This window comes from Gossypium hirsutum, chromosome A06 (assembly GCF_007990345.1).
Source record: "Gossypium hirsutum isolate 1008001.06 chromosome A06, Gossypium_hirsutum_v2.1, whole genome shotgun sequence".
NCBI lineage: Eukaryota > Viridiplantae > Streptophyta > Magnoliopsida > Malvales > Malvaceae > Gossypium > Gossypium hirsutum.
In genome coordinates, this window is record NC_053429.1 from 126,744,360 (window position 1) to 126,770,289 (window position 25,930).

A 25,930-nucleotide genomic window follows, 5' to 3' on the forward strand; every position below is an offset into this window, starting at 1 on the left:
GACCAAATTGACAAAGATTATAAACTTTGAAGGCTAAAAAGGTTATTTTTATATTTTTTATAATTGCAAATTTCAACAAAAGATTCAATATTTTTGATTAAAATGGTACAAGGTTTCAATCTCTCAAAATTAAAGTACTATGACTAAATTTTAACCTGTAAAAGAACACAGGGACTTTTGAGAAATTTAAACCTTCTTTTTTATTTCTCTTAAAATCCTCTGCAGTGCAGATTTTCACCTTCAATAATTAAATAAAAAATTCTCAATTCCACCATGGATTAACAAAATTCGAGTTCCCCAAAAGGAAACATCAACAAAGCCATGGCTGAAACTACTTCTTCAACATCATCCCCCAAGCATCTCCAGTCGCCAAATCCCTTGTTGATGGACCCTTCATCATCGGTTCCGACACCGCCACCGTCATCGGCGGCGGCGTCAAATATTAACCCGACGCAGACGGCGACGCCGCTAACAGCCCCATCTCCGACAGCGACACCAACAACAAATCCCTCAATTGATCCCTCACTGCAAAATTTGCAGCAGCAGCAGCAGCAAATCTCGCAAATTTCGTCTCCGCCTCTTTCAAATCTCGCCCAACAACAACAACAACAGCAAATCTTGCAACAACAAACGCAACAAGGTGTTGGGGGTTTATCAAATTTTCAAGTGCAGCAAAACCTTCAAAGATCGCCGTCAATTTCACGTATTAATCAACTCCAACAACAGCAACAACAAAGCCAGCAGCAACAACAGCAACAGTCTCAATATGGCAACGTTTTAAGACAACAAGCTGGGTTATATGGGCAAATGAATTTTGGTGGGTCAGCTTCAATTCAAGCAAACCAACAACAAAATCAACAGATGGGCAATCCTAATTTATCAAGGTCAGCTTTGATTGGACAAAGTGGTCATTTGCCTATGCTCGGTGGTGCAGCTGCCGCCGCCGCTGCTCAGTATAATTATCAGTCTCAGCTTTTAGCTTCGGTATGGAACTCTCTCTATGCCTATTTTTTTGTTTGATTTTTTTTGTTTAGAAATTTGGAGTATAGATTTAATGTATTTGATTAGTTGTTGCTTTAGAAACCATCATATTCCTTTTGTTTGGAAATGAGGAGGCAATTTAAGATCATGTAATTGCAACTTTTATATTATGTTTGGGGACATGAATTTGAAGATTTGGATTTGGATGTTATTTGCTATGCATACATTATATATGAAGTAATTGAGATTCAATATGATTATATATTTGAAAGGTATTAAAAGCACGAATTTCAATTTTCCAGGTATCTACAGGAATTTGAATTTCTTTACTATATAGACATCAGACAAATCAATGAATTTGAAAAGCAATCATGAATGTTATATTTTTATGTGTTTATACAACTTCAGTACTTTTGAAATCTAAATCCATCTTTTGAAATTCAAGTTCCCAAACACTATCTTATACATTTTGTATGCAAGTTTTTCTTTGCACAACCTGTGTACAATCTGCAATTTTTAGGTGTTATTTTGTTTCCTTTAACCTTTTATCTTCCTGCAGTTTTGGGGGATTTGAAGATTGTTATGTGCATGTTTTAGTAAGTGATTTAAGCAAGTTAAATTTGTGCTGGAAGTCTTGCTGTTAGCTAAAGTTGGCATTATTGATGATTGCCGATGTTTCTTTTAATTCCAAAAGATAACCGTTACCTAGTAAATTTGTACTGGAGATCTTGCTGTTAGCTAAAGTTGGAATTATTGATGATTGCTGATGTTTTTTTTATCCAAAAGATTAAACGTGACGTAGTTGATGGTTTCTGTTGGCGAGTGCCTTAAAGTCAAATATAATTCGTGCTTTTGATTGCATTCCTTGCTTTTTGAAAGTAATAATTGCATTGTTTCTACCCAATAAGCACTTTAGAGTTACTAAGCAGTGTGCTTTTTTCTGATATCCTTTCTTGCTACAAAGCAATTTAAATCATGCTCTAGTTTTCGTCTAAAGTTATACGATATTAATGGTTTCTTGAGATAGTCCTTGTTTCATATTGAATTCATTGTAATTATTTTCTTAATGGTAGTAATAACCTGATCATTGCAGAACTGATTACTTTATAGGGCTTGATGTGTACCACTCCTGTCTAATTTCATATTTTAGATATAATTTTTCTTTTCTTAAAACATCTGAGGTTTTCTATGTAGCCGAGGCAGAAAGCTGGCTTGGTACAAGGGTCTCAGTTTCATGCAGGAAATCCAACCGGGCAATCTTTGCATGGGATGCAGGCAATGGGGATGATGAATTTGAGCTCACATTTAAGGGCTAATGGAGCTCTTTATGCTCAACAGCAGATGAATCAGGGACAGATGAGACAGCAGTTATCGCAACAAACACAACTCACATCTCCTCAGGTATTTTCTTCTTTATTTTTCTTCTTTCAATGATGTATTGACCACTTTCCTCATGATGAACCTGTGAACTAAATGTTTTTTTCCTACTTTCTCTGTAGTTCTTCAATTTGAGAAATCATTTTCATCTGTAGGTGTGATTTGTCGAGTTTATCTATGGGTAGAGAAGTTCAGTTTGCACTGATATAGAAGTTGCTATATGATCTCCTTAAGCTATGAGGCAATTTTGAGATTTCAATCTGCTAATGTTAAGTTCCTAGGAGTACAGCTTTTCTTCGTTTACTTCATGTTGCTCTTTATGTTTGGCGAACATTAGTTTACTATCCTTTGACTTATGCTTGCTCAGACTAGATGAAGAAAAGTTTTAATTATTTAATCTTATAACGGAAGCTTTAGGCTGCACTTTCTTTTGGTAATATGTAAAGGATTAATACCTACAAAGTGAAAAAGAAATCATGAATCTCTTTTGACACCGCTGTGATAACAATTTTCTGGGTAAACTGGCTTAGGAAAACTGTTAAGTTTCACAGTACTCTATATAATAATAATTGTGTTTAACATCTCATGCAAACAATACTTTTCTTTTTGATCAAGCTGTTATAACCTTGAAGGTTAATTGGATTTCCTGTGAGACATGCTCCCTCACCTTTAAAAAAATAATTACATGTGAGATATTCTTTGTATTTATGGAAGTCTACGGTTAGCACTATTTATCTGGATTTTGTCATATGCATTGTAAAATGTTATTGTAATGTATCAAATGACCATTGACTCCATGATCATTTAATATCTAGTCTGTTGATGAAGACTTGGAAATTAGTAGCGTGATTTTGCAACAAGTAGCTGTTCCTTTTGTTCAATAAACTATTTCATTTTGCACATTGGCTGAAGTAGAATCTCGTGTAAGATGTTTTCACAACTTTTCCATTATCAGATAAGAGTTGACATGTTTATGAATGATTGCACGTCTTCTGGTGCATTGTTATTGTATTGAATTCCTGCAAAATGGTTTTATTTGTAAATGTCCTAATTTCCTTTGACTATAGTGGGAAGAGATGCAAGACTCACCCATGGCATGCGATTTTTAGGTTCGTTAATAGAGTTAATGTAAACCAAATATGTTATGTTTTCCCTTTAATTGAATTTTATTTCTCAACCTGTCTTCTTATGCCATTGCACCTTTAATGTAAATTTTACGGGGGTAGGCAATAATAAGAGATTTTTGTCATGTGGTTTGGTTGCTTGTTTTCAAATTAATTTGTGTGCATGATCTCATTATATAATATCCCCTCTGTAACTACAGGTTCAAAGCTTACAAAGAACATCATCTCAGGCATTTATAAACCCCCAGTTATCAGGGCTGGCTCAGAATGGACAACAGGGTATGATGCAGAACTCTCTCTTGCAGCAACAGTTGTTGAAGCAAATACCATCAATATCTGGTCCAGGGTCAGCTCCCTTCCGCCTTCAGAGGCAGTCACAAGTTCTCTTGCAACAGCAACTGCCTTTTTCTTCTCCTCAGTTGCAAAATTCTATGGGCTTGAATTCTCAACAATTGTCCCAGCTTGTACAACAACAATCACAAATGGGGCATCCTCAAATGCAGCAGCCACAGCAACAACTACAGCAGCAGCTGCAACAACAACCTCAACAACAATTACAACCACAACAATCACCATTGCATCAGCAACAACAGCAATCTCCGAGGATGCCCGGACCTGCAGGCCAGAAAACTCTCAGTTTAACTGGATCACAGCCCAATGCAACTGCATCTGGTACAACCACACCTGGGGGAAGTTCAAGCCAAGGAACTGAAGCGACCAATCAACTTCTCGGAAAAAGAAAGATACAAGATCTAGTTTCACAGGTTTTTCCAGCTTTTGACTATTTGTATTTCATTCTTTTCTATTAGTTTCCAATAATTTGCTTCCTTCTTTTGTTGTGGTATTCATTCTTTGGCTATGTCCAGGTTGATTCGCAAGGAAAGCTGGAACCAGAAGTTGAAGATCTACTTCTGGAGATTGCTGATGATTTCATAGACTCTGTAAGGCTCTGCTAAGCTATGAGTAAAGGCTTTACCATGTTGATATTGCCTTTCTTTGTTTGGGATTACAGATATGTGCATGTGCCGCTTGTACTTTTTAGTTTCTAGTGGTAATTAACCACAAATCATAATATAAATAACCTTAACCTCTGAGATGTTACAAATATAGATATGTTTAGCATTAGGGTACTCTTCATGTCAAATATAACTTGAATATTGCAGAATATTTTTAAAAAACTGTTAAGAACAGGCTTTTTCTATTCCGTCTTATTCATAAGAAATTACATAAATATTTATACACATAGTAAGCCTAACTTAGGAAACTCTATACTAGGAAACAGACTAACTCTAGGGATGCTGTCTAAAAAAAAACAGCCTTAAAGTTAGGGATTGTAATCAGTAAAATATTTACAGAATCCTATCTGATACACTTAAATATTCCTTAATTTGTAAACTGTAATCTGACACTCCCCCTCAAGCTGGGAAGTGGATATCATCCATTCTCAGCTTGCTTACTAGTTTTTGAAACAACTTTCCAGACAACCCTTTGGTAAGTATGTCTGCTAGTTGACCATCAGTGGACACAAATGGAGTGCAAATTAAGCCACTGTCCAGTTTTTCCTTTATAAAATGTCTGTCAACCTCAACGTGCTTCATACGATCATGTTGAACTGGATTATGTGCAATATTGATAGCAGACTTATTATCACAATACAACTTCATTGGACCTTCCCACTTGATCTTCAAATCTTCCAAAATAATTTTTAGCCATAATAGCTCACAAATTCCAAGAGCCATCGCCCTAAATTCAGCTTCTGCACTAGATCTAACCACAACATTCTGTTTTTTACTCCTCCAAGTCACAAGATTGCCTCCTAGGAAAGTGCAATAGCCCGAGGTTGATCTTCTATCAACCATAGACCCTGCATAATCTGCATCAGTATAGGCTTCAAGGGTTAAATTCTCCCCCTTTTTAAATAGGATTCCTTTACCTGGCGTGCCCTTTAAGTACTGTAGAATTTGATACACAGCTCTAAGATGTGATTCTTTGGGGTTGTGCATAAACTGACTTACAACACCGACTGCATAGGCAATATCCGGTCTGGTATGAGACAAGTAAATGAGCTTCCCTACAAGTCTTTGATATGAACTTTTATCAACTGCTGCATCTTCTAGTGCATCTCCAAGTCTGTGATTCACCTCTATGGGTGTGTCTGCTGGTTTACATCCCAACTTGCCTGTCTCTGTCAACAAATCAACTATGTATTTTTGCTGAGATATGAAGATTCCTTCCCGAGAGTGTGCCACTTCAATACCAAGGAAATATTTTAACTTTCCGAGTTCTTTGACTTCAAATTCTTTTACTAGGCATTTCTTTAAATTCTCCATTCCTTCCAGGTCATCACCAGTCACTATAATGTCATCTACATAGACTAATAAAGCAGTCACTCCCCTGAAGATGAGTGTTTTACAAACAGAGTGTGATCTCCTTGACTCTGTTTATACCCCAACTTGAGCATTACTTTGGTAAATCTTCCAAACCAAGCCCTCGGGGACTGTTTTAGTCCGTACAAAGCCTTTTTTAGTCTGCAAACTACTTGTCCTGTATTTGGACCGAATCCTGGTGGAACATCCATATAGACTTCCTCCTCAAGATCACCATGTAAAAAGGCGTTTTTTATGTCAAATTGCTGTAATTTCCAGCCTCGGTTGGCAGCTAGTGACAACAACACTCTCACATTTTTCATCTTTGCAACAGGGGCAAATGTCTCAAGGTAGTCTACTCCATACATTTGAGTGTACCCTTTAGCAACCAACCTTGCTTTGTACCTCTCCAAAGAACCATCTGATTTATACTTCACTGTGTACACCCAGCGACATCCCACTGGTTTCTTTCCTCTCGGTAATTTCACCAAGTCCCATGTCTTATTTTTTTCAAGAGCTTCCATTTCAACCTTCATGGCATTTTTCCAATTCTCATCTTCTAATGCCTCGGATACTGTTTTGGGAATGGAGATAGAATTTAGGCTAGTAAGAAAGGCTTTGTGGTTATGGGACAAATTTTTGTAAGACAAAAATAAGTACAAGGGATGTTTTGTACAGGCTCTAATCCCTTTTCTAATAGCAATGGGAAATTCATCTAAATTTTCAGTAGTTTCAGTAGTAGGTTCAGCAATTACCTCAGGTTGTATAGGAGGAGAAGATGATTGAACTTGCACCGGTGCCTTCTTCCTTGAGTAAACCAGTAAAGGACGAGTAGTGTCCGGAATCCCTCTTTGTGATTTGGGTGTATTAGGCTCTGTTTCAGGTTGCTGGACAGGAGCTGGAATGTGAGTGTTTGGTTGCTGGACGGGAGCTGGAATGTGAGTGTTTGGTTGCTGGACAGTAGCTGGAATGTCAAGAAGAAAGAATTCTCTGTCCTTATCTTCTGTGAATAAGATCTCCCCCTGAAGATAAGGACGAGTAAAGAAATTCTTTTGTTCTGCAAAAGTAACATCCGCTGATACGTAAAATTTTTTTGTGGCTGGATGATAGCATTTGTACCCCTTTTGAGTGGAAGAATAACCGAGAAAGACACACTTGACAGCTCGTGGATCAAATTTTCCTCTATTTGAGAATGTACATGTACAAAGGCAACACAACCAAATATTTTGGGAGGAAGGCTACTTGAAGTACTAAAATCAGGAAAGAATTTTGCTAGAACTTGCATAGGACTTTGAGATTCAAGGACTTTTTTAGGCAATCTATTTATCATATGAGTAGCAGTTAAAACAGTCTCCCCCCAGTATTGTTTAAGGGACATATTTTTGGAACAAGAGGGCTCTTGTAATAGCTAAAATGTGACCATTTTTTCTTTCGGCAACACCATTTTGTTGGGGTGTGCTAACACAAGATGACTCATGTATAATGCCTCTTTCTTGGAAATATGGTGAGAGAAACTGATTGAAATAGTCCTTGGCATTGTCTGACCTAAACCTTTTTATTTCAGCTCCAAATTGTGTTTTGATCATGTTGTAAAAGGTTGGAAAGATAGACCTTACATCAGATTTCTGTTTTAAAAGAAATATACAAGACACACGGGTACAATCATCAATAAAGGATACAAACCACCGAGCCCCAGAAATATTTGAAATAGTGGATGGTCCCCAAACATCACTATGAATAAGAGTAAAAGGAGCGGATGTTCTTTTATTGCTTACCGGAAAAGAGGTACGTTTATGTTTTGCAAGTTCACAAACATCACAATGGAATTTTTCAACAGTTAATCCTTTGAACAATGAAGGAAACATAATTTTAAGGACTCTAAACGATGGATGACCAAGGCGGAGGTGATGGAGCCAAATTTGGTTTTTATTAGTTTTAATAGATTCGGATATGAAAGATAATGGTGAGGAATTCAGAGCACTAACTTCTCCACTGGATTCCTCAAGATAGTATAGGCCATTTACTTCCTTAGCATGTCCAATCATCCTCCTCGTATTCTGTTCCTGAAAAAGACATCGATTGTGATAGAAAACCACACTACAGTTAGAGTCTTTGGTAATTCTTTGGATGGATAGAAGATTGGTAAATAGTTTTGGAACATGAAGGACATTTTTAAGAGTAAGGGTTTTGTTTATAACAATATCACCCTGACCGGCCACTGTGATCACAGAACCATCGGCTACTGTTATCTTTCTACTACTAGGACAAGGTGTATATGAAACAAATTTTTGTGAGGAGTGGGTCATGTGGTCTGTAGCTCCTGAGTCAATGACCCAAAAACTTTTTGTGGGTATATCCGAGATTTTAGAATTTTGAGAAGAGGATATACCTGAAAAAACCAAACCACTAGTACCTATTGAAGGAGATTTTTCCAATGATCCCAGCAGATTCTTCAACTTCTCAATTTCTTCTTTACTGAACTCAACAGATGATTCTTGAGAATTCCCTTCTCCAGTGTTGCTGGTTTTGACAGTTTCAGCCATGTTTCTTTTGAACAAATTCTACAGGCTTGAGGGTTGATCGGGAATGAGAAGAAGTTGCCAGACAAAGAAAAAAATCCCAGAATTTGAGCTAAAAAAACGGCTCGGATACCATGTTAAGAACAGGCTTTTTCTATTCCGTCTTATTCATAAGAAATTACATAAATATTTATACACATAGTAAGCCTAACTTAGGAAACTCTATACTAGGAAACAGACTAACTCTAGGGATGCTGTCTAAAAAAAACAGCCTTAAAGTTAGGGATAGTAATCAGTAAAATATTTACAGAATCCTATCTGATACACTTAAATATTCCTTAATTAGTAAACTGTAATCTGACAAAAACTATGACATTCTTCCTGCAATATTTTGTGCTTAGCCTGAAGAGAAATTGAATATTTTGGCCTCAAAGTTATTTGATTTTTATAACTGTATTTTAGAGAGGGAAAAGAGTGTTTTAATTGCTTTAACCTAATAAAACTTCAAATTGGTGCTAACTAGCCATTACTCGTAGCTTGCACAATTAAACAGTCCCTATCTGCAGCTTCATTCTCTTTCTTTCAGTCTTCTTATTTTTTTAACTGTTTCCTTTCAGCTTCTGGAGACTTTCATTGGTATTTAAGTAATGGTCTTCTTGGTTTAAGGCTTACATCATTTTACTTGTTTTCAGGTGACTACATTTGCATGCAGTTTGGCGAAGCATCGGAAATCTTCAACATTAGAGTCCAAGGATATCTTGCTACATTTAGGTATGCAATTTACTAACTTGGATTTCTTTGGAAGAGTTAAATGTTAACTAAGGATACAACAGAACTAGATAAATTCTGTTGCTCGTGTCATGGGCTGAGACCAAAGCTCCAGGCTTGTGTGGCTCTTAAATCCTTGAATTTACTCTTCACAGATTCAAGATCCGCCTTCTGGGCATAGAACTATAATGATCCCATATAGAATTTCTGAAACTGTAATTTATGCATAATTTTTTTGCCTTCCAAGAGTTGCTTGTTATGCCCTTCCTATACTTTATATCTTATGTTAAATGATGTAGTACTTTACTGTAAATAGTGCGAGATTGCAAAAAGTTTTGTGTAGTGCCTACATAAGACTACCTTTCGGAGTTTCTTCTGTAATTTTAAGTGAAGCTATGAAGCTGTAATGATGTTTAATGTGGGATTATGTACAGAGAAAAACTGGCGTTTGACTATTCCAGGATTTTCAAGCGAAGAGCGGAACCAAACAAGACCGGTAAGGATTTATGTTTATCATTTTTGAGATCTCACTGCATAAAATTTCTTAGAATCTTGACTTTACTGTATCTGACTTCGAATATCCTTTTCAAGGTGATTCGTTTCCTTATTTAGGAACTCGTTTTGACATATATGTGTGGTAGTCAAAATGTTTTCTATTATCTTTCGATATTACATTTTTATAAAATTCTCTAGCATTTCTTCTGATGTTATTAGCGTAAGCACCTTTTATTTGATATGGAAATCTTTGATTATTTGCTAAATAAGAAAGATTACAACTGATGAATTTGAATAATGTTTCTAAAACATGCAGTTATCGAGTGACCTCCACAAGAAGCGTCTTGATATGGTGACCGAATTTTTCAGTACTAAAGTATAACTTATCTCTTACTCTCCTTAAGCGATAAAACTTTTACTCTTATGCAAATTTCTTGATTAGATACGGGCACTGATGGAATCGTCACAGCCCGAAATAAATGCAAATAATCCTAAAGAAATGATAAGACAAGGACTTGGCAACCCAGTTGGTGCAAACAATTTAATGAGACCTTCACCGAGTTCCGAGCAGTTGGTTTCACAAGCAGTTGGTTCACAAATGCTGCAGCAAATAACACGGTATTGATGGAAAGAAGTTGCCAGTCATAATTTGCACCCGGAATCCTTGTTTATGTCTACATTGTAGGTGAGCAACATGATTCACTTTTGTGTCTCTCTTTCATTTATCAACACGCAGATAGGTCTGAGGGTAGGATACAGTCATGCAGTCGTACGATATGGGTATATTTAGTTTCTCCAAAGTTATTTCTTTGTTTTTGGAGGGTCATATCTCCATGCCTATGTCCAGAAATATGTTGGACAGAGATATTTCAAGAAAAATAAAGAGTCAGAACAGCATAACTTTATGATCTACTTATCTATGCTGTATCTTGATCTTATAGGATCTGAAATTGCTTGACATTCTGTGCATTATTGGATTATAATCCAAGGGAAAAAAAGAAATCTGACATGCATTATCCATTTTCAAAGATGAAATATAAATTGTTTCTTCACCGAGAAACCATGTCAACCTGGATTAAGCATTAGTACTTGTCTTTTAGTCTAATGAGCTGGGTAGTGATTACATGCTAACTTTCTCTTACGATTTAGGTCGTATTTGATACCCAAACATTCTTCCTTAAATGTCATTGGTACATTCTTCCACTCATTTTTCCCAGAACTTTATTACTACTTATATCGACCCTTTATTTAGTTTCAGTCATTTTTTGGTTTAATAGTATGTTACTTTAATCTTAAAATACGAGGCATTTTCCTGAAATCTTGTTCGGCTGCTAGTTTCCATGTTTCTCTGACTCTTGAAGTACCCTTGTCCGACACATAAATACAGGGATATGACCTATAAGGATATTCTAAATACATGGAAAAACTTAGAGAATCTAACCCGAGACATTGTTCAATGCTGTTGTTTGTTCTTTTGGCATTTATCCAATATAAGCTTTCATTCTAATTCAATTGCCTCCTTTGCAGGTTTTATATAGTAACTGAAGCTTAAGTTCTAATGGATTGACAAAAAGCTGTAATTACCTGGTAAGTATCAAAGACATTGAACTATTGAAAAATGATTTTACACCATTTTAGACCTCTTAATTTATCATTTTCCTATTCATGATTTATATTGTAAGTGAATTTTATTAATGGAGTCTATAAAAGCGAGTCTGTTCCCCGGTTTAAGATTATTGTCCTCGGTCGCATATAGAGTTTGGCTTGGATCCACGTCGTGTTTTTCATTATTATTTATTTTATTTATTTTAGAAATATATAGATATATATATTCCTGATCCCTCATTTGTATTTTAGGCATAAACTGCTAGGCTGTCAAAGCACATTGTTTCAGTGATATTAAATTTCTTTTCACTGAATGGTGCATTTGCTTAATCTATGGGGTTGAGGATTGAAATATTGTTCATCATTGTTTGACGTTAACCTTACTGGTTAATAGACCAAACATTTTTCTTTTGGCTTAAATGCAAAAGTGGCCCTCAAATTATACTGTTAAGTGAGATTTAAATTACTAATTTCATCTTATTTTATTTCGAAACACGAAATCAGCTAATAAGAATGTGACATGTGGTACATTCTTGTTGGGATATTGTACACTTTTTGGGTAAGTTATTATTATTATTTTTTTACCAAATATGAAGTTATCTAAATGGGTTAATTTTGTGTTAAATAGTTTCTTTATTTTTGTGGTATCAGTTTTTCTTATGATTTGGGGAAAATATTAAAAATTTACTTTTATACTAATATTTATTTCTTTATAATTAAATTTAAATAAACACTTTTTAAATTATTCAATAAATGCAAAATATAGAGTTTACAAAATAAAAAATAAAAAAATTGCTGTTAGTAGTGTGTATTCATTAAATGATTGTTGAGGTGCTCAGTTTTGTAGGCTTGGTCGGTAAAAGTAATTTTGGATTGTATTTTAGTCTTATTATTGAAAAATGGGTATATTAGTCCTCGCACTAAAAGAGTTTTTTTCGTTAAAATTTGGTGTTTATATATGAGGAATAATAATAAATTTAATCTTTAATTTTTACACAATTTCTATTTGATCCTATTGGAAGTAAATTATAATTTTTTTAAGCTTTAGAAATTTTTTAAACTAATAAAGCTAAAAAAATAAAAAAAATGTCTTAATAACAAATTAAAATTTTTTTAGCTTTTTTAAATTTTAAAAATTATTTAACAAATCTTAAAAATTATAAATAAAATTTATAGAAATAGTTATAAGAATTTTATAATTTAAAATTTTTATTTAAAAAATAACAATACCAACACATTTTAAAAACTAATGGATATAAAATTTTTAAAAAGAATTTGATCCCTATTCTTTTGGGGGCTGCCATTGTTATTTAATTTTAAAAATTTTACATTTTTTTTATAAATTTTGTTTATAATTTTTATGATTTTAAATAATTTTTAAAATTTAAAAGGGTTTAATTGAATTTTTTAAAATTTGTTATTAAGGTCTAACTTTATTAGTTTGAAGATTTTTTAATTTACTTCTAATAAAAAAGTAAAGTTAAATTGAATAAATATGTAAAGGTTGAGGGTTAAATTTATTATTATGCCTCATATTTAAACATCAATTGTTAATGGAGGGGCTCTTTTTTTCATTTATGTAACGTTCAAAGGTTAATTTACACATTTTTTAGTAGATGAGCTAAAATGTAATCTAAGATAGGATATAGTATAGGAGTTTTGTAGTAGGTTTGGTCTTTTTGAATTCAATTTTAAATTATTATTTTAATAATAATTTTTTATTCAGATTAAATTACAAAAACCTATTAAAATGGAATAAATATTTTTATTTCTCAAAATAATAACATAGATCATAAAACGAAAATGAAAAATATTAAAAAATATATAAATTTTTGCACCGATTTGGACTTGAGTTTTGAAGGGTAAGTATATTATTTGGATTTTAGTTTAGTTTCAATGTTTAAATTAGTATTTATTTTTTGTTTAAATTTGTATTTGAATTTGGTTTTCATCATATATTTCTGTAAATCATGCAATGCCATTAGTTGATACATCTGTCATATACAATAATCTAATTGGTTCACATGATAACGGAGTTATAAAAATTAACTCAAATGTGAGACGAAAGTGAAATTTAGATACTAATCTAAATAAGACAAAAACGTAAGTACTAATTTAAACATTGAAGTCAAACTTAGACAATGGCGGGGTCAAAATTAAATTATAATTTTTATTATAATAAAAATATAATTTAACCATTTGAATAGTTTATATGTTTGTCGTTTTTAAAGGATTAAATCAAGTTTTTATCATTTTTAGCGAAGGCTAAAGTTTAATTTTATCTTAACTAAGTTAAAATTTTAAAAAAAAACTAAATGAAAATTTTTCTATTTAGGGAGACCGAGGACCCTACTAATCCTCCTAACTACTCTCTGAACTTGAGCATAAAAAAGTTTATTTACTTGATTTTAAACTTGTCATATTTCAAAAATGAAGGTGAATCACAGTTAATAATCTCAGATTTAGATAATAATTGGACTAAATATTCTAGGTTAGTATTTGTTATTAGTTTTTCTATTGTGCATAACTAGTGAATTTAAATTTAATATTTTAATTTAATATTTTTAGTGCTTAAAATTTTTAAAAAAATTTAGTCATAATTAAATCGTAGTTGTTAAATCTATAATGTTATGTTATTTTTAAAATTTATATGACAAACATATTATCACACGTGTAATACCATCGCAATTTATTATTTTTACATATTATTCACATAAAAAACAAAAAAAGAAGCTAGTTAATGGAGTGGCTAAAAATGATATAATTGAAGAAGTAGATTAAATCTACAACTTTACATATACAAAATTAATGTCATAACATAACCACACAAAATTAATTGTTACGATTTGTCAATTATATTGATTAAAATTAATCAATTTGAAAAACAAAACAAAAAAAAAATTATTAAAGCACAATGATTAAATCCACAATTTATTCACAATATAAAATCTGATAGCAAAATTTAATCTATATTATAATTACTATAACAATTTCTTTATAAGCTATACTTTAAAAAAAAAATCTTTTGATTTCTTAAATTCTATGTTTGAATAATAATATTTGATTTATTATTCATATTTGTATCCAAATATAAATATAAATATTAAAAATTGCACATATTGAATCCAGTATCATTCCTAATTTGCTCTAAATTAAAAAGAAAATTACCTATAATTAAATAAATTTCTTTTGATAAATTGTCTGAGATGGATAATAAACATATTTATACTCTTTTTAGACAAAGTCTAGAACCATCCATAACTCCTCCCAACCCAAAAATAGGAAGATAATACGTTTCAATGCACTCAAACTCACGTCCTCCTACATTAACAATAATACCCCATGCCAATCGAGTTAAAACTCAATTGACAGATTTAGATTGTAATACTCAGTTTAATGCAAATAATAAACATGTTTAAATTCAAATATTATTACAAAATTGAAAATATCATTCCTAATTTTACTAATAAAAAAAGAAAGATACTTATACTTAATTAGACATGTCTGAAATACAAAGCTTATATGAAATTATTATTTAATAATCATAGTTTTATGATTAGGAACAACCTATAACAAATGAAAATATCAACTTATTGAGTTCATCAGGTGACTCCAAATTTGCAGCATGTCCTACATTCTTGATTATCTCTAACCTTGAATTTTTACCCAAGTGCCTAAAATTTGACCCCCAAAAAATATTCAAAATTAGAAATTAAATAAAATAAAAACTTAAAAATATAGTTAGTAAAAATAAGAGGAAAAAAAAAAGGATTATGAAGAGAATTGTTTTTGTTTACCTTTGCAAGTTATATGCAAGTTCTAATGGGAAAACTTTATCTTGATCTCCCCAAATTATTAATGTTTCCTTCAATAAAAAATAAACCGTTTGTTTAATTCGTAACACCAACTTAATAAAAAGTTTAAATAATAGTATAAATACAAGAATAAATTATTTTAGCGACGAAAATATTTGTTGAAAATAATAAAATTTTCATTCCAAAATGATCATTTTTAATAAGAAAAATTCATCGGAAATATTCAAGTTATTAGTTGGTTTAACTCGAATTTCTCGCCTTTAAAGAAAATGATAAGGGCAATATCAACATCTTAAAGGAGGTTATTAATTGGGATAAAGTAACATTTAGTTCATAAATTTAGTAATTTTTCTTACCATAATTCTTGAATTTTTTTACTCCAAGTTAATCTTAAAACTTGACATTTTTTTTCAATTTGATCCCTAAATTTTAATTTTCTCATGGTATGATAACGTGGCACTCTAAGATTGTACCAAGTCATAAACTATTTTTTAATTTTTTTTAATATATATATAATTTTTTCATATAATTTTAATAGTTATTTTTTTAGATTTTATATTATTTTTTAAAATTTTCTAGTGATACTGTGACACAATCTTATAGTGACGTCATCACTCATGAGTGGAATCCAAATTCGAGGATTGAATTAAAAAAATTATCAAGTTTCAGAGTTAATGTGAACAAATATTTTCAAGGACCAAATTAAAAAATTATTAAATTCAGGAATTAAATGTCTACCAGAAAAGAAAGGATTCAAAGAGGCAACCTGAGTTAGGACATGAAGGTTTGGATCGGCTTTCTTCTGCACCAAGTAATCAGCGAGTTCAATCTTTTCCTTTCGACAATGATCATACATTAGCTGTAAAAATTCAAGATAAATAAGTGACTAAAAAAAGGGTAAAATTCAATAATTAAGCAATTATTTTCTAATTTTCATAGTTAGATGATAAAAAAAATAATAGTTGGATGACTATTTTGTAATTTTTTTATAGTTGGATGGCAAAAAAGATAAAAAAAAAACCATAATAACTACTAGTTTACACAAACAATTAAAGGTTTGAAAGCTTGAATTTTTAACTTAATTTGACAAATGTCACAATTGTTTTGGTATTTAATCTAGATTTCTATTTTTGCTACTTTTGGGTAAATTACACTAAAGTTCACTAGACTATTACTATGTTTCTGTTTTTGGTCACACAACTTCAAAAAGTTACAAAATGGTCACATAATTATTCGAAAGTTTTCATTTAGGTCATGGGCTGTTAAAATCACTATTGAATGATTTTCTTTGTTCGTAATGCCTGCACCAATTAAAAACTCTCCTTCCCATTTTCTTCTATAATTCAAAATTTATCATGAAATAGCTTTGAATGTCATGAACCCGCAAATCAAAATCCATCTTTCTTCTTTGATCTTCAACACTGATGTAACGACCTAATTTTCAATGGTGTCAGAAATGGTGATTTGAGATCACTAAATCCGACAAATAAGATTGAACAAGATAGTAATTTAATATTTATGAGTCAAGTAAGGATTTAGAAGAATTTTTGAAATGGTGAAATTAGTGAATTAAAAGAATTTATTAGGTCAAACGGGGTATCGAGACCTCAAAATTGAAAATCGAGCTATAAATATTTTTATAAATATTTATGGAGTGTCATTGAGTTAGTATTAAAGTTTTGTTAGAAAATTTTAACGTTTGGATAGCTAATTAATTAAAAAGAACTAAATTGAAAATAGCGCAAAATTTGTTAAATTGTGAGTAAATAGCTTAAGTATTTAAAAAGATGGATTTAAAGAGCAATTAAACTCAAAGGTTAATGGCTGGACGGTTTGGGTATGAAATAAGCAAGAAAACAATGTGAACAAGGGGCAAAATTGGAAATAGCATAAAAGTTAATAGTTAAATAATGATGTAATTGAAAAATCTAGACATTTCTTCATATTTTCTCAGCCAAAACGCCATAGAAGGTCTGGAGAAAGCTGGTTTTTCATATTTTTACATCATGTGAGTTCAATTCTTTCTTTTTTCTTAATAATTTTTATGTTTTTATGACTTTTACAATTAGGTTCACTTATAGAATTCATTAGTTTTTGATTTTATGGGTGAAATTGGAAGTTACCCTGGATGGATAAGGGAAGTTTATGATGAATTATTATGAAATTTAAGTTCTAATTTCATATTAAGGTGGTTTTATTAAGTGATTTTGATAGGAAATGATATTTAGGACCTAATTGTGAAAAAGTTGTGAATTGAAGGTTGCTGTTGAAATTCAGAATATAAAAGGTTTTGAAATAGTTTATAATGATAAAATAAAGTGTTAATTAAGAAAAATTAGTTCAATTGATGAGTGAATTGAGCAGGGACTAAATTGTGAAAACTGTAAATTTTGCTGTAAAAGTGTAATTTTGAAATTTAAACAGCATAAATTGTGAAGTGAAATAGAAATCAAATAAATGCTAATGAGTAGAAATATTTTATATTATAGATCAAGAATCCAAAGAAGAACGAGGAAAAGAAAAAGTTGCGGAATAGTCCCTAAATTTCAATATCTTTTACAAATTAGCCGGGTAAGTTCATATGGTTGAATTTAGATGTTCATTTGTGAATGATTGAAGTAATGTGTTATTATATATGAATTTGTTGTGGGATTGTGTAAATTTTGTTAATGAAAGAATAAATGTGGAAATGCAAATTAGGAAAAACGCAGGATTGAGTATGTTCGTATCGTAACATGTGATGAATTGACGGATAAGACCATGGTTGTTCCATGGCAAAGTGTGAAATGTAGGTATGATATCATCCATACTGAGTTGTGATATGTAGGTATGGTATTATCAAATCCATACTGAGTTAAGAAATGTAGGTATGGCATTGCCCATACCGAGTTGTAAAATGTAGGTATGGTATTCCAATGAGGAAAACCATACTGAGTTATGAATTGTGGCACTGAACAACGACGTACTCAATTTCGTAAGCCGTTTCCTAATTTGATTATAAGAAATAAAAGAGAAGTGATCCAAATGAAAGAGATTGAGTAGTTGTTACTGTTGAGCTCAACTATGTGAATTATTATAACAATGGTTGTGAATCGCAGGAAACTTTAGTAAATGTTTTGGTATTGTTTGGAAATATTATGTTTGGTAAGCATTACTTTTAAACCTATGAACTTACTAAGCTTCAATAAGCTTACTTGTGTGTGTTTGATATTTTTATGTAGATTGAATTGAATGAAGTTGGTAGATCGGATCAACACAACAAAGCACGCTATCCAGATCAATTCCGGTAGCTTTTGTTTTATGTTTGAAGATTTATATGGCATGTATAGAGTTTAAATGAAATGAAGTAAAGATGTCAACATTTTGTACTAAAACAGTTTTGGTTAGTAATAGTAGTTTGACTTTGAAAATTCACCATAAATTATGAAAATATCATTAGAGGTTGAATAAAATATGAAATTAAATCTTATTGAATCTAGTTTCACATAGAAGAAACGGTGTAAGCAAAAGGCTTTCATATCAGGAGATATTTGAATTTTTTGAGACAAGGTCAGAGTGATTTTGAACTCCCCTGTTCTGATTTGTAAAAATCATTAAAAATTGTACAAAAATATTTAGGAGTCATACTATATATGTATGGATTCCTTATTGAGTCTATTTCTAAGAGAAACAATCAGCTTGGTTATTTGAATTCTGTACATGGAGAAATTTGGTTCGTAGTGCACAGGGGTCAGAGTAGCCAAACCCTGAAACAGGGGAGACTTCAACTAATAAACTGTACTAATTGACCCAACAAAAAATTCTAGAAAAAAATTAGTAAGTAGATATATGAGCCTAGATTTGGGAAAAATTTACGGATTTGGATTTCGAGTTTTGTAACTCGAGATATGATTTTTTTTGCGTTTGTAACGCAGTTGGACAGCTTGTCTGGAAAGTGTGATATAAATTGTTTGAATTTGTTTAAGTGCTCAAATAAGTTTAGTAATGCCTCTACTCGACTCCGACGATGGTCTCGGGTAAAGGGGGCGTTACAACTGACCGTCAGATTGACTTGAATTTAAGATATATTCTTCTACTCGTTGATGAGTAATGTTTCATCGTACCGATCATTGGATCGTGCATGGAGCTCACCAGCCGGAATTTCAAAAAAAGAACACTTAACATCTCAATGACTTAAATAAAAACTTTCAAATAATTCAACGACCATTTTGTAACTTTTTAAAGTTGAATGATAAACTATAAACTTACTAATAGTTTAGTGACCTTAAATGTAGTTTATCCATTTTTCCCTTTAAAGAATGCTGAAATTAAATGTTGATAGCTTAATAGCTTAAAAACATTATTTGTAATTTGGGTATTCTGATTTCTTTAAAGGCATGTTTACTTTTAATTAAAATAGATACTTTTAGGAGTAAAAATTAAACAACAAAAGCTTATTAAGTATATATATATTTACTTTAAAGATGCTCATGGCCGAGCTGGATCAAATTTCAATTTTTAAAAGATTTCAAGGTCTTAGCTTGGCTTATTCAGAAATTCTATTTTACTACTTTAAAAAATAAAATTTATTTTTATTTAAATTTAAATATGAAAATATATCAATGTTGATTTTTTTTTTATATTTTTGTCATTTATAAATAGTAAAATTGACCGTACTAAGCCTATGGATGACAAAAAAAAAAAATCAAATTCGACGGGTTATGATTTTACCCGACTCATTAGAGTCGAATTTGTTTTTTTAGAAAAATCGAGTTCAAGGCAAGATGGGTCAGGTCGGTTCGAGTCATATGAAATTTAAAAAAAATCAAGTCAAAATTGGGTTTGAGATAAATTCACTTGCTTTGCTCTAAAATATTTACAAAAATGCATTTATATATATATATGTGGTTAATATTTGGTACACTGTCAGTAAAATTTTTAAACTACACAAGCAAGATAAGAGGGTTAAAAGTGTTCTATAAGGTATCGTAAAATATTAAAAAATTAATTTTTTTAAAAAAGAGACAATGTCAAATTTTCAAGACACTTATGAAATAGGAAAAATATACTACTAATGTACCAAATACAAACCGATATATATATATATATTAAATTTTAAGTTTATACTAAAAACTTATTTATTTCAAAATAATAAATAAAACAATTAAAGAAAAGTAATATTATTTGCTTCAAAATAAAAAAATAATTAAATTAAAATTGGATTGGGTTCTCCTATTAAATTTCAAATTTGGGTTTACACAATATTTTTCTTTAAGAGTTAGGATTGAATCAAGGTGAATTGGTCTAAGCTTATAGTCGGGTAAGGGTGAGGCAGTAAAAAATCTGCCGACCTCGACTCATTGTCATCCCTAACTAAGCCAGCCTAGAACTAAAAAGTATCACCTAGACTCGACTCATTGTGATCCCTAACTAAGCCATCCTAGGACAAAAAAGTATAAACTCAATTATGACCTAAATCTGGTTGCGTAGGTATGGACGCCTCTAGCTTGCTTGAAAAGATTTTTGGTTAACGCTAAAAAAGTAGAAATTAAATAATGTCAAATTAAAATGAAATGACTTAAATTTAAATTTTAGCATAGTAGAGGGACTAAAATCAAAATAGACCATAATTTTAACTCTAAGGAACATCAAACATACCGTTATGAACTGTCGAAGCAAAAAATCAGGGACCCAATTGAGAGTACTTTGCTTAAACGTTGATAAATTCACCAATAACCTCAAATCATCTGGTTTCTTCGGAACCAAAATCTCCGACGGATGCCATCCAATTGTTCTCAACTGTTGATCCCTCTGTTCATCTGTATAAGACAATCCACTACTCACTATCGCCACTTTCTCCACCGCATCCGGCCGTATCTCCGCCATCCTGTACGCCACGAACCCACCGTAACTAATCGCGTAAACAGAGTACCGATCCACTCCGATCCTCTTCAACCCATCGGACAAACACTTAGCCTGGAAAAATTCAGATCTGAAGGGACTTTTGGAGTGAGATTTCCCGAAGAACAACAAATCAGGAATATACAAATTAAACCTCCGTGACAAAGGACCCACTTGATAAACGAATTGCCAAAGTGGATTCCCGCCGTAGCCGTGGATCATTACGAGTGACGGCCTGTCGAAACGGCGGTGATTGGTGACCCAAAAATGGATGGTGGTTTGATCGTCTAAATCAACGGCGCAGGGTGAGAGATCACATAAACGGAAATAAACTGATAAGATTAAATCCATGAATTTGATTATGAATGGAGATTGATTCAATGTGAGGATGTGAAGAACAAGGTGACGGAGAAGAGCAAGGGTCGTTGAGAGATAGAAGGAGATGAGTTGCCATAGATTTTTGGATTCCATTAACCAAATTTTTTGAAAGCTTTTTGGAGGAATTTGAAATCCAGAAACTGAATTTTTTGAACATTTATTTGGAACGCTTATATATATTATATTTATATATACATACATGTATATATATATTTGTATCATCTTTGAGCACGTTGATTATTTTGGTTTTATCTGAATTAACGGATGGAAATTGAATTTTGTTTGAGGGTTAATATAACTTTTAGTCCCTGAACTTATCAATTAAGTTTATTTTGCTATATTTTCTTTTTCGTCTACTTGGTACCTAACTTGGGGTGTAAATAAGACATTGGTACTCATAATCTATTGGAGTTTAACTCGAAAAAAAATTCAAACTCAATTCAGTAATTGTTGAGCCAACTCGAGCTATCGGTTGAGCCGAATTCGAGCTTAGTAATACTTGACTTGGCTTGTGAGTCTTATCGAGTTTTTCATATTTTTGTATTATTAAATTACGTTATTACCAATAATATATTATTAACACTAAGTTTAATCATCAAGCCGGGCTCAAGCTTGAGTACAAAAATTGACAAACGAGTTTAATCGAGCTCGAGCGCAAGTAGCTTGATTATATCTCGAGCCGAGCTTAAGCGTAAAAGCAGATTTTTGATCGAGCTTAAGCTTGGTAATATTCAAGCTCGGGTCAGCTCAACTACATCTCTAACCTAACTTTGCAGCTAAGTTTATTTTGGCATCAGAACCTTGATTCCATTAATATTTGATGATGTGACATTATGAATACAAAAATGGACAAAAAAGTACAAGTATACGCCACCAAACTTTACGCTTGTTAAGTTTAGGGACCAAAATAAACTTAGTTACCAAGCATAATACACAAAAAAAAGTATAAATACCAAAGTGGATCTAATTACAAACTTCGGGGATTAAAAGTTATATTAACCTTTTTAAAAAAATTATTTGACAATTATAATAAAATTTGGAGTCGAGTCATGTCCAACTCTTAAATGAGGGGCAAGCTCATATTGTATTGTTTTCTTCATCCATAAAATTGGAACCCGAAACTTTGCTTAAGGAACATTGAGCTCTTTGAATTTGGTTTTATTAATATATTAAAAGAAAATTTTCTATTTGGTTTGAAAAAAAATTAAAACTTTTTATTATCAATTGATTTTGTTCGAGTCCTTATGTAAATTATGTGTGAGTGCTCTTCAAATTTATTTTGATTTAATGTATACCATGTCTGAATTGTACTAGAATTATACTTTTGTCGATAAAAATATCATGGATGTCCTTATATTAGGGGTTGAACTGTATTTTGCCCCCTTTATTCAAAATTAACAAATTAGTCCTTATACTTTAAATCATATAGCAAACGAATCTTTCTATTAAAAATTGGTCCCTATATGTCTCCATAAGGTACACGTAGCACGTCGACACATATAACTCTCTAATTATTCCGTCAACCACTCCAAAATTTTTAACAGTAAAAACGACTGAATTTTTTTAGCAGAAAAGATTAGCTTGCTTTTTAGTCTAACTTACAGAGATAATTTACTCAAATTTTTAATAAAAACAAAAAAATATAATTTAACTCTTAATACATAAATTTTTCTTATATTTTTACCTAATTTTATCTATATGTATGTATATTTGGTAATATCCTTCTAGATATAAATATTGTTACCTTTGGAAATATCATTATCTGCACATGAATTTAATCAGCTCCACGTGCAATTGCCGGCAAAAAGCGAGCATGAAAACGACCCAAGATGCTTTGAATTATTAAATGGAATATAAATTTAAAATTTATTTTTTTTATTTTAAAATTAGTTTTAATTATTAACATCGTTAAATTTTATTAAATTTGTTGGTAAGACGTTTTGAAATTAAAAAAAAACTCATTTAATAACCATGTAACTTAAAAAATAATGTTGTAATTAACTTTAATTTAACAAAACAGATAATTGTGTCAATCTGAAAAGTAAAGGACTAAGTTCTTAAAAATGAAAGTCTGAGGGCTAAATTCTAAATGAATAAAAAGTACAAAGACTTACAACAAACTGATAAATAAATAAAAATAATATTAGCTCTATGTTTATAGAAAAAGTATTAAAAAATAAATTTTTAGTTGAAATGGTAAAAAAAAAGATAAAAGATAATAATAATAATAATAATAATTGTTTTTTTAAAATAATTTTTTAATTGTTTATCAACTGAGTTGATGTCTGATTAATTTATGATATTAACACTGATTGAGTTTTAGCTGAATTGGTATGGTATTGTTGTCAATGTTGGAGGACGTAGGTTCGAATGCGTTGAAACTCATTATCCTCTTATTTATAAGTTGGGGAAGGACTATGGGTACTTTTAAGTATTATCTCAAAAAGAACAAATATGATTAGAACCTATAACCCAAAATCATAAATTAATATAATGGTAAAATTATATTTTAGTCCCTTATATTTTATTTTTTTTCTTTTCTTATAGCAGTTTTATGAGAATATGTTGGTTACATACCCTTAACATTTTTCTTGGGTATTATTTCATGAAAATGGAATGAATTTTGAAGTCCAATTGCTTAAAAACACCTTTAGGCTTTTCCATCCAATATTTACGTGGAAGGCATGCAAGCTTGCGGTGGAGCAGCACTGGTTTAGATGCAAATCAATTTTTTAAAGTCCGATCCGTATTCGAAACAGTTTGACTATTTTAAAAGAAAATTTAAAAGTTCAGTTAAATAGTCGGTTTAATTAGTTTTTTTAGTCAATTCAATAGATTTATATCGATTCTCGACCCAATTAATTCAATACCATTCTTCAAACCAATATTCCAACTAGTTTTCATTTCAATACCAGTTGGTCTGATCCGGTTCAAACATCATTTATGCAAATTATAAAAAATATTTGCATTTAAATTAAGCGTTAAATGAGTAGTTAATGAAAAATTTTATTGGCTTGTGTTATGTAACACGTTAAACCCGATCCTACAATTGGATCCGAGAATGATATGTTACTATTTGAAAACAGTCTGACTTAAAAACATTTCAGCGGAAGCTCTGAATAATTATTATAAAGTTATAGTTATTGTAATGGCCAATTTTTTGCCCAGACAAATAAAAAATAATAAAACCCAAAACAATAAAAAATAGTCCAAAATAAATAGCCCATTTACAATATTAAACAGTCCAATTTACATCAAACCCTAGCCCACAAAATATTTTCTGCTAAAAAAAAACCCTAGCCACCAAAGCATTGCAGCCGCCGCTCCTCCCATGCATGCCACCTCGGCCATCACGCCCTGACCGTCACCTCTTCCACGCGTCGCATGGCACCTGCAACAGAGACAAAAACAACAGCAAGAGAAAGCATGCGAATGATGGAAGAAAAAATAAACAAAGGAACAAAAACAAAAAATATGGAATGAATGTTTGGTAGATCGGCTTTAAAAAGCCAAAATCTATCATTTGTAAGGGGGTTTTTTTTTCGAATTCAAAAAGGAGAACCGATTTAAAAGGGAGGGGGGCTCTCTGGTTTTTCTTAGAGAAATTTGGAATAGAAAAGCAAAAGATTTAAAGTTTTAAGGTGATTTTTGTATTATTTATTTAATCTTAAGTTTATTTTTTTATTTTTGTTTCTTTACATAAATACGAAAAATAAGAAGGGAGGGGAAAGGTCACGTCGTCGGAACTCCTCCCTCCCTCATCGATTTCGAACTCCAAAGGGAGAAGGGGGAAAGAAAATATGTACCAAACGAAAAAGAAAAAAAGAAAATCAGTTTCAAAAGAGAATAAAAAGGAAGAATAATACTTACCTCCGGCCTCTCATCGTGTCCTTTCTGCGCGTGGTCGGCCACCAAGTCCGATGGCGGTGCGATGGCGCTCCAAGGTTGAGGTCAAAACCCAAACGAAAGGGATAAAAGGGAGGGGTGGTCTGTTTTGCTGCTGGTATAAAATGGCACATGACCATTCAATTTTTTTAGTTTTTAATAGTTAATGAAACTGTAACACCCCCTACCCGTATTCATTGCCGGAATAGGGTACGAGGCATTACCGGAGTTTACTGAACATTTTCAGATAATTTTGAGTCATTTATTATTCATATTTTGAAATAATCATAACGTCTCTCTATTGGGCCCTCGAAGCCCAAAACATACATTAGAAACCAACTGGAATAAAATCGAGATCATAAAAAATTTTCGCAAAATCTTAAATTATATTTTCATCTAAGTACTTACCATTTCAATGCTCCTTATAATTAAACATGTTACCATTTAATCAATAGCTTGGCACTTGTCTAAGCGTCGACAAACAACAACATTGTTAGTATACTTGCACATATTTCATATAAATTCAACATTGATATACCTATTTTCTCAACATATCACACTTGAGTTTAATAATAGTCTCAACTTACATAATTTTCTTGTATCAACATATCAAAGATAATTATATATGTACATGTCACAAAATATATTATTTTCTTACTATTTCTTCATAAGCATATATCATTCATTTCGTTATATCAATATTTCATGCACCATCATTTCTTTATATCTTGTATATA

The 25,930-nt window shown here is 31.6% G+C and overlaps 2 protein-coding genes across 8 annotated transcripts; one reads left to right on the plus strand and one right to left on the minus strand.

Moving 5' to 3' along the window:
• The first annotated feature begins 231 nt into the window (after positions 1 to 231).
• On the plus strand, positions 232 to 11,361 carry LOC121230842 (transcription initiation factor TFIID subunit 12b). 6 transcript variants are annotated; one of them, XM_041116334.1, is made up of 9 exons: positions 232 to 984; positions 2,176 to 2,382; positions 3,683 to 4,246; positions 4,349 to 4,423; positions 9,060 to 9,138; positions 9,570 to 9,631; positions 9,947 to 10,006; positions 10,073 to 10,315; positions 11,158 to 11,361. In XM_041116334.1, exons 1-8 carry the CDS (start codon positions 322 to 324, stop codon positions 10,253 to 10,255), a joined length of 1,893 nt encoding a protein of 630 aa, XP_040972268.1. In that variant the 5' UTR covers positions 232 to 321; the 3' UTR covers positions 10,256 to 10,315; positions 11,158 to 11,361. The 6 variants fall into 6 exon arrangements, with proteins under 6 accessions (XP_040972268.1, XP_040972270.1, XP_040972271.1 ...); XM_041116336.1 differs by having other exon boundaries at positions 9,947 to 9,982; XM_041116337.1 differs by having other exon boundaries at positions 3,713 to 4,246.
• Positions 11,362 to 14,647: 3,286 nt separating this feature from the next.
• On the minus strand, positions 14,648 to 21,526 carry LOC121230843 (lipase 1). 2 transcript variants are annotated; one of them, XM_041116340.1, is made up of 4 exons: positions 20,688 to 21,526; positions 15,817 to 15,909; positions 15,033 to 15,100; positions 14,648 to 14,909 (listed from the first exon to the last, which is right to left on the minus strand). In XM_041116340.1, exons 1-4 carry the CDS (start codon positions 21,507 to 21,509, stop codon positions 14,792 to 14,794), a joined length of 1,101 nt encoding a protein of 366 aa, XP_040972274.1. In that variant the 5' UTR covers positions 21,510 to 21,526; the 3' UTR covers positions 14,648 to 14,791. The 2 variants fall into 2 exon arrangements, with proteins under 2 accessions (XP_040972274.1, XP_040972275.1); XM_041116341.1 differs by lacking the exon at positions 15,033 to 15,100.
• Between the last annotated feature and the right edge of the window lie 4,404 nt (positions 21,527 to 25,930).